The sequence below is a fragment of the Bombyx mandarina genome, chromosome 25 (genome assembly GCF_030267445.1).
Source record: "Bombyx mandarina strain Sakado chromosome 25, ASM3026744v2".
NCBI classification, from domain to species: Eukaryota; Metazoa; Arthropoda; class Insecta; order Lepidoptera; family Bombycidae; genus Bombyx; species Bombyx mandarina.
The window spans coordinates 3,791,301-3,801,146 of NC_143231.1; the positions used below are offsets into that span (position 1 = coordinate 3,791,301).

The 9,846-nt window shown below is 34.8% G+C and overlaps 1 protein-coding gene across 1 annotated transcript; it reads left to right on the forward strand.

Annotated features, from left to right (window-relative positions):
- Positions 1-5,774: 5,774 nt before the first annotated feature.
- Positions 5,775-8,523, forward strand: Etfb (Electron transfer flavoprotein beta subunit). The gene is made up of 6 exons (XM_028175577.2): positions 5,775-5,939; positions 6,403-6,561; positions 6,831-6,989; positions 7,070-7,150; positions 7,499-7,639; positions 8,236-8,523. Exons 1-6 carry the CDS (start codon positions 5,889-5,891, stop codon positions 8,404-8,406), a joined length of 762 nt encoding a protein of 253 aa, XP_028031378.1. The 5' UTR covers positions 5,775-5,888; the 3' UTR covers positions 8,407-8,523.
- Positions 8,524-9,846: the final 1,323 nt, after the last annotated feature.

Below are 9,846 nucleotides of genomic sequence, written 5' to 3' on the forward strand. Positions count from 1 at the left end.
TAAAATATTATAAGTATAAAGAAATATGAATGAACTATTTACTTGATTATGAAATTACTAATTATATTATAAGACAATAATAAGTTCTATATATTTCCTAAGTTCGTAAATATTTAACTATGTGAGGCCGGAAGTGTTGCTCGATAACATATATGATGAAAATATATGAAATATAAATAATAAGTAGCTATTTTATTTCATTTACTTATATATATTATTTATCACATAGTATACAAGTTGTAGTAATCGATATAACGATTATTATTATTATTTAAAAAAAACGGTTACGTTTGAGTTTTTTTTTTATTGCTTAGATGCATGGACGAGCTCACAGCCTACCTGATGTTAAGTGGTTACTGGAACCCATAGACATCTACAACGTAAATGCGCCACCCACCTCGATATATAAGTTGTAAGGTTTCAGTATAGTTACAACGGCTACCCCACCCTTCGAACCGAAACGCAACCGAAATGTAAAATTTAAGCTGTAGGTACCAGGTACCGCCCTCCGACCATTCCCATATTACGGCCCGCATACTAACTGCCTACTTACAGAAGGAATAGAAGAAGGGAGAACATACTTTATTACACACCAAAACACAATTAACATCAGAAAACAGTCAACAAGCAGATACGTTTGTACAATAGGCGGTCTTATCGCTAAAAGCGATCTCTTCCAGGCAACCGTTTAATTAATTATCCGGAATTTTGGACAGATAAAGATATAGCAGGTATGTTGCGGTGTACTATTAACAACACATACGATAAATATACCTAGTCAGGTCATAAGTATTGTCACACAGTAAAAACTTTTCTTTTAGAATGCTGGCCACAAAAAAGTTTATTGAATTCGAATTTCGAATTGTTCGTGAAAATAAAAATGTATACTTTTAGAATTCTACTCATTTTAAATATGGAGTGGACTCTTAAAGAAGACCGTGTTGCAGTTATTGCGTTGCATCGTTGCGGTTACGCGCCAATTCAAATTTTTAACATACTGAAAATTTTGAATATAACCAAAAGATTCGTTTATCGTACCATCAAACGATACAATGAAGACTCTAGTGTAGATGACAGGCCAAGAAGTGGTCGCCCTCGGTTTGTTAGGACTCCAGCAGTGATAAAAGCTGTGAAGGCGCGAATTCAAAGAAATCCCAAACGTAAGCAGAAACTGCTGGCCCTTCAGATGGGGTTAAGCAGAACCACGGTGAAAAGGGTGTTAAATGAAGACTTAGGGCTTCGGGCATATCGAAGAAAAACAGGACATCGTTTGAATGCTCGTCTAATGGACCTGAGACTGAAGAGATGCCGCGCTTTGTTGAAGCGGTACGCGGGAAAAAAATATCGGGAAATTCTTTTTTCGGATGAAAAAATTTTTAGCTACAACAAACAAAATGATAAGGCGTACGCACACAGTAGTGAAGAAGCGAGCAACCGTATTCCGCGTGTCCAACGAGGTCATTTTCCATCCTCGCTCATGGTATGGTTTAATTTAACTATTTTATAACTAATTTAACTAAATAACTAATTTACATTTAACGGCCGTCTGGTGTAGTGGTAAGTGACATGGTCACTACACAAGGGGGTCGCGGGTTCGAATCCCGCCAAGGGAAGATATTTGTATGATAAATATAAATGTCTTTTCCTGGGTTATGGATGTATATTAAGTATATGTATGTGTATAATAAAAATCTTACATTTATTTCCGTTATCTGGTACCTGTAACACAAGTTCTTTACGAACTTATCACGGGACCAGTTAACGTGGCGTGATTGTTAGTAAATATTTATTTATTATTTATTTATTTATGGTTGGGAGTTTCTTATTGGGGCTTAACAGAGGTACATTTTTTTGACAAAGGTGTAAAAACGAATGCAGTTGTGTATCAAAATACAGTCCTGACGAACCTTGTGGAACCTGTTTCTCATACCATGTTCAATAACAGGCACTGGGTATTGCAACAAGATTCGGCGCCAGCTCATAGAGCGAAGAGCACACAAGACTGGCTGGCGGCGCGTGAAATCGACTTCATCCGGCACGAAGACTGGCCCTCCTCCAGTCCAGATTTGAATCCGTTAGATTACAAAATATGGCAACACTTGGAGGAAAAGGCGTGCTCAAAGCCTCATCCCAATTTGGAGTCACTCAAGACATCCTTGATTAAGGCAGCCGCCGATATTGACATGGACCTCGTTCGCGCTGCGATAGACGACTGGCCGCGCAGATTGAAGGCCTGTATTCAAAATCACGGAGGTCATTTTGAATAAACTTTAAGTCATAAGAATCTATGTTTTGTTAAGTTCATTTTGGTATATGAATGGTTACGTAATGAATAAACTTGTTTCAATTATTTTACATTAAACATGTGACAGAATTTATGACCTGACTAGGTATATATACCGTTAAACACAATATGAAATCACCATATGATTTATACTCCAATACACTTACATACAATAATAAATTAACAGTAAGGATAAAGTATAAACAAGCAAACAACACTAGGCGGATAGGTAATGTTCCTTCGCCATTCTTTTAAAGCAGTTTAAAGTTGGAGCACTTCTCACTGCACCGGCAGAGCATTCCACAATCGAACCGCCTGCACGGTGAATGTGTTATCAAAGAATGAAGATGAATGAAGAAGAAGAAGTAAAATCGCAACTTGGAACCTTGTTATGCCACTTTTTTTTCCCTACATAGTCGCTGGCAGCTTAAGAGGCTATTTCAGCTACGCCCGGACCGGTAGGTAACCTGACGGGCTCAGCCTGAGAGAATTTGCTAACACTAGCCCCAGCAAGAGCAGTTTTTTTTCTTACCTATTCTAGTAACCAGGGGTAGTAGCTAGGGGTTATTCTAGATTCGCCGAATTAGTAGGTGAGCTCACGGGATTCAATCCTGACGTCGTTGCTAACACGAACCCTAGCAAGAGCCGTGCTCCACAGCATCTAACACCGGATCGGAAACGCGACGCACTGAAAAGATCCGGCGAGAAACTCAGTGGGTTAATTTACTCGTCGAGCCCTTCGTCGCAATCGAAGGTTCGACGAGAACGATGACCGGTGTTTAGGGCACCTAAAAGCATCGTTAGTGAATCGGGAGGATCCCAGATCCAAGAAGATCCAGCGATAAACTCAGTAGGCTGTGTCTAAGGGTTAGTTCGCTCATCGAGCTCTTCGTCGTAATCGACAAGTTCAACGAGGATACGGCACTTCTGGCCATAATGTGATACATAAATTTTTTAATCAATTACATGACAATGAAAAGTTATCACCAATGATTTTCCTAAGTTTTCTCTCGTTTGACAATCGATAATAATCAGTTACCAGTAAAGCTCATTAGAGAGAATAGCTGATCACCGTACCTACTGAAAAAAAGACGAAGAAAACTAGCAGGACCAAGTCCGAATTCCGGATGACATTCCGTGCATATACTTTGTAGTGGACCTCGTTAAGTTTCAAAAGGTTGAAATATTCTTCAATTAGCTATTGCAATTGCACAAACTTCCTTAATGTTCGTTTTATAAATACTTGTCAGATTAGTACAAACTACAATCTAATTCAAACTCCCTTTCGAACAATGGATATATTCCATAGACCTATATAGTAGGGACACGACATATTGTTCTATACGTACAATCGCTTATATAAATAGCACCCATTTTGAAGGCACATACATAAACATATATCTATCTCGTTCTTACTCAGCACTTTAACTCGCAGGAAAACAATATAACAGTATTTCAGTGCGTACATAAAATGAAACATGAATATACGTAAATATCTCCGTCTCCGTCTAATGAGGCCGAAAATCCGCCATGTTTAGCGCGCCAAATGTCATTGTCACGTCAGTTCGGCCGTCTGTTTTGGGTTGTACATTATTTATTGACTATGATATCGATTTAATATGATTGATTATATAAAATTTCATAATTTATCATGCTTAAAACATACAAAAATAATAATTAAAACGTATTTTATAGGATCTCAAGAAAGTCGATGCCCTAAAACTATTATCTATATGTATTTAAATTCATTATGGAGCCCTCATCCGAAAAATCCATTTTTCGGTCGGAATCTATTGATCATGACACTAATCATAAATACCACTTTAAAATATGTCATCAAAACATATTTAGACATTCTGTTTAGATATTTCGGGAAAAAGGCTACCGACAAAATCTCTTCGGAACTATTTAAATAAAATAGTTTTATTCCGCAGTGAGTAAAACACTATTGTAAATTTGTTAAATATTTAATAATTAAGTGATTTTAGAGAGGAAGTCACAAGGAATGACGTTTGTAATTAATGAATAAATGTTCTGTAGGTGTTTTTTTTTTCACGCGGTCCCTTGATAAGTTTAAAATTTGAATCACTCTCAAGCGAAAGTGATTCAAATGGTGCGGCGCACCTTCCTTGGGGTGCGCTGCGGTAGTATGTTACGGACTTTAGAGTCAGCAAAACAATTAAAATAGATTGTAATAGTCTAAGAAAAACACGTACTCAAAATACGATAACATTTGGCATGCTAGAAATGGGCTGATGGCTTTGAACTACGCCATATCTTTATGTTTTGCGACAAACGACAACTTTATAAAATCAGTGTAGCAACTTTTAAAAATCATCATATCGTTTACTTGGCAAATTCGAAGGACGAACTTGTCTTAGATTTCACCCATCTAAATCATATCATATTTGCACATAACAATATACCTACTTACTTCCCATTAAAGTATAAATTCTACAAATAAATAATACTCAACAATATTTAAAATAAAATGAGCCAAGAACGTTTATCGATAAAACCTGATAACATTGAAATCTTTTGTACAGCACTAAAGCCGCCATGTTTTGTGGCCAGATGACGTCACAGCGGCACGAAATTTTGGTTGACGTTTCATTTCCATAGGTTTCCTACTTCATTGATATATTCTATGACCCAGCAGTGGTTCCACTTACGTTTCTCATTTTACCCTAGTTTCTTTTGAATTTATCCCTAAAATTCCCCAAACAATTTTCATAAATCCTTTATTTAGGAAGCATAAATAAAATACAGAAAATAAACCACAGCATATTATTAATGTATAATATGCATATATTTAATGTAGGTATATATAATAACAAAACGCCCACAGAAGATCATAGATCTATAGGATTAGAATTTTTGGGAAGTCGACGCATTGCTTTTTCTTTTGCTGCACGCAACATAACGCTGTTCGGTTCTAAGATTGAGCAATTGTTTGCTAGCATTTTAAGCTTTGTATGAAGCAAGCCTTTCGGGGTGTCATTAAAAGCCTGTTTCTTTTGTCAGTTTTTACATTTTTAAGAACACTGAATAATCTTTCCACTTCAGTCTTTGAAGAAGGAACTGCTAATAAAAGTGAAACGGCAACTTCAAGGTTTTCGTAAATGAAATTACCACGATAATCTTTCATGGTTCATGAAGTACCTATATATTACAATACGAGTAGGTTCTGGTGACATAGGTAAATAAAATTTTGGCGGATTACACTTCTTAGGATTCTGGTGAATTCCTAAGAAAAAAGCAGTGGTTTAGTCTATGATTTACTTTACTACAAGGTTACTAGTATAGGCTTTGCGTTTTACCCCGAAATTCCCTAAATCATTGTATTATTCAAATTGTCTTTAACCATCCAAAATATCAACAGTTTTTCCCTAAAAAAAAAGAGAATTCTCTAAAAGTGGAAACACTGTGACCCAGCGAAGTTCCACAGATTATTATAGATGTTATTAACGTTTTAAAGTTTTGCTCTCTTTGTTAGTAATCTGTGGATATTTTAAATTTGGACTTCGTACCTACCTGTTAGTTTGTTTTCATTAATATTTAGTCCTTTAATTATTACGCCTTTTAGATACTAATTAAAAGAAAAATGTCTCGTGTTCTTGTTGGCGTTAAGAGAGTTATCGACTATGCTGTAAAAGTAAGTTATATGAAAGTGCAAAGGTTATTTTTTATGCACCGTTTTTATTATTAAAAGATTAATAAAGAATTAATAGTTTTTAATACATATATATATACATACATATATGACCAATAAAGACTACAATTGTATTTGGAATATAGTACCTTTGCGTTGCTAAGCTATTCTTATCTATAATCTTTCATAATAGCCTTGATTAATGACCCTTTGCCACTTGGCAATCTTTTCGACCACTTAAATTAAGATGACATTACTGATAAAATCCTTTAACTCCGAACTATACTATACTAAAGTTGGTTTAAAATGACGCACTTAGATCCTAACAGATTTTTTTTATTCAATATTAAAGTTGATTGCTTACTTTAAGTTAGTATAATTATATTAATAAGTTTTTTGGCAAGTGTGTGCAATGTAATATGAAATTTAGTATCACAAAGAGGATTAATATGATTTTTATATTCAGATTCGTGTGAAGCCAGACAAGTCTGGTGTAGTCACAGATGGGGTGAAGCACTCAATGAATCCTTTTGATGAGATAGCAGTAGAGGAGGCTGTTCGAATGAAAGAAAAAAAGTTAGCAAGCGAAGTCATTGCAGTCTCTTGTGGACCATCACAAGCACAGGTATCCATTAAAAAAAAATTAAAAATGCAGATTGATTAAATGTTCATGTTAAACTAATAAAATTATAATTCATTTTAAATAAAATTTCATTTAAAAAGAACAGAATTTATTCTAATTGGTCTTTTTAACACTAATGACTTAAATTCCTTATAAAAACAATAAATTAATATAATAATAAATTTCATCTATTAGTAGTAAAAAATGTTTATAGTCTCATTATTTTTTTTTACATATTTTTGAGGCTAAAGCTTGTTTATTTTATTTTAAAGGAAACTCTCAGAACTGCTCTTGCTATGGGTGCAGATCGAGCTATTCATGTTGAAGTGGCTGGGGCTGAATATGACACATTACAGCCCATTCATGTTGCAAAAATCTTAGCAAAACTGTCACAAGATGAGAAGGCAGACTTAGTTATTGTTGGCAAACAGGTAACAACAATTAAAAATGCATATATATTTTTAATATCATTGTGTCATAAATACCTAAAACTTTCTTTTTAATTTTTAAGGCCATAGATGATGACTCCAACCAGACAGCACAGATGACTGCTGCTTTATTAGATTGGCCACAAGGCACATTTGCATCAAAGGTAATTTTTATAATTTGTAAATAACAATAATGAATTAAGTTATAATTAGTTTTCAATAATAATCAATTATTACGAGTTTTAATTCAGTGATTTAAAAAAAAACATTAAATTTTGTTTGAAATTATGCTCTTTTCTTCTTTTATGCAAGAAGTCATAAGTTCAACATTGAGATTACCGAATTATCTAACATCTTCAATATAAATTAACATAAATACATACAACAGTGCCACCTGTGTGCTGGGTTGGCCGTCTGTAAGCAATTTATTGACAATTTTAATGACATACGCATAATTAACCTGGCTAAACCTTCAATTAAAATAAACAGTAACAAATTCATCTTTATTGTAGATAGAAAAGACTGATGGTGCTCTAACTATAACCCGTGAAATTGATGGAGGTTTAGAGGTTATCAAGACAAAAATCCCAGCTGTACTGAGTGCTGATCTGCGACTGAATGAACCACGATATGCTACACTGCCTAACATCATGGTAAATACAACACTAAAGTGATATATTAATATGAAAATTAGAAGAACATACACTGATACACTGCAGATGAAGAACCCCAAGTTCCATATTAAGCTGTGCCTGATAAACTGTTGTTGTTTTTGATGTATAGATTTCCTTTGAGAATTTGATAAGGATGAACTATTCTTGATAAGTTTATTAATGCCTCATACAATTTAAACTTTCAATACAACTATTGCTAACTATTCTTGATAAGTTGAACAACGTCACATATAATTTAATGTTTACAGTTTTCAATATACTTATTGGTTCTTCAATCTAACATTAATGCTATTGATGCTATTTTTAACTACCGAAGTGCATTTCGGTTGATACGTAAAACAAAAACTAAATAGGATAATAGTAAAATTCCAAAAGCATGAACATCTAAAATCTAAAATATTTTCATTTAGTTCTCAGCACACCGTTTTTTTCACATAAAAAATTAAATTAATTAATTGTAACATGGTTGTCATCAAGATAACTGATTCATGATAAATTTTTTGAATACATGGAATATATAGTCTCTATTTTAGTTGGGAAGGATCCTCATCTACCGTAATTTATATTTGTTTTAGAAAGCAAAGAAGAAGCCTCTCAAAAAAGTAAGTGCCAAAGACCTTGGGGTGGACCTGGCACCTCGTATCAAGGTGGTGTCTGTGGAAGATCCTCCAGTCAGACAGGCTGGCTCCATCATACCTGACGTGGACACTCTCGTAGCTAAGCTTAAGGAAGGCGGACATGTGTAATCGTAAATTGAACCTTTAATTTATCAATAGTGAAAAATCATAGGGAACATTTTTATATTAAATGTTTATAGAATCATGTTTTATGTATATTGTTAATGTAATTATTGACATTGTTTACTTTTTTGTCTTTTAATTAAAAACTCCCATTTCAACGTTAAGAAATAGAGAATTAAATCTTTCACATTTGGGTTAATCTAATGAAACGAACCATTTACTGGTGGTAGGACCTCTTGTAAGTCCGCACGGGTAGGTACCAACACCCTGCCTATTTCTGCCATGAAGCACTAAGGCGTTTCAGTTTGAAGAGCGGGGCAGCCGTTGTAACTATACTGAGACCTTAGAACTCCTATCTCAAGATAGATAGCGGCATTTACATTGTAGATTGTAGGGCCCCGGTAATCACTTCTCACTTAGTGGGCCGTGAACTCTTCCACCTATCTAAGCAATAAATAAATAAAAAAGTTTCAACCATGCATAATATTGGGTGCGCGAATCCACCTATGAAGTGGATTGTATATTGTAGTAATTAATTTATAAAAATTGCGAGATGATGCCCAAAAGGACAGCATACACTAACTTGTACTATTTACACCACTTGTGCATGTGGGCAGCAGCACTCTTCTCTCGAAAATTTTCAGCAACGGAGGTGATTGCGAACCGCAATTTGAATTGCGATTATGTAGGTAGTTCGTTTACAAACATGCGAGACTATAAATTTTTTTGGTTTATTTTATACGATTACAATTTTTTTCACTTCGTCTTTGGCGATAATTTTAATAATTCCACAAATAAGTATAATATTATTATTAGGCGGTCTCAAATGAGTTAGAAGTTAACAGGTAATCTTTCCCAATATCATAACTAGATGGCGTTACTAAATGTATTGGTAAAGAATAGAAACTTACCTAAATCATATGGAGGGTAGAGGTAAGAAGAACCGTCTCTGTGTGTGAAAAGTGTCCGTTAAAATCTGCTAAATAAGGGTGGCGCTACTGTAGCAACCGGGTAAATTTAAAAAAAGGCGCTGAAAGTTATTAGAATAAGATAGAGAAATAAAAAAGGACGAAAGAACTGTAAGCACTACAAAATCACAAAAAGTATTTTATTTAAAGCTGATAAGAAAATGCAATCGATGTCTCCACGTTTTACCACAGCAATAATTTTAGGTTCATCATCATCGTAATCGGTTGCTCTTGGCAGAGCAGTTGTGGTCATGTGGAATTCTTGCTCATTAAAGCTTTGACAGATGTTTTCCACAGTTTGCGAACCGAGGCCCGGCGCACACACTCGTTAAGTGGGGTTTCAGTAAGGTATTTCACCTGATTAGTCCAACGCATGGGGATTCGTCCAACGCATGGGGATTCGTCCACGAGATCTCTTGCCATTGATCAATTTTAGGTTATATTGACGAAATTAGTTTGGACTACGCAAACATGTGAG

Excerpts from the sequence above, each read along its gene's own strand:
- Etfb (XM_028175577.2), top strand. The coding sequence starts at position 5,889 with ATGTCTCGTGTTCTTGTTGGCGTTAAGAGAGTTATCGACTATGCTGTA. Across the intron at positions 6,562-6,830 it reads GTGGACCATCACAAGCACAG|GAAACTCTCAGAACTGCTCT; the intron begins GTATCCATTAAA and ends TTTATTTTAAAG. Across the intron at positions 6,990-7,069 it reads TAGTTATTGTTGGCAAACAG|GCCATAGATGATGACTCCAA; the intron begins GTAACAACAATT and ends TTAATTTTTAAG.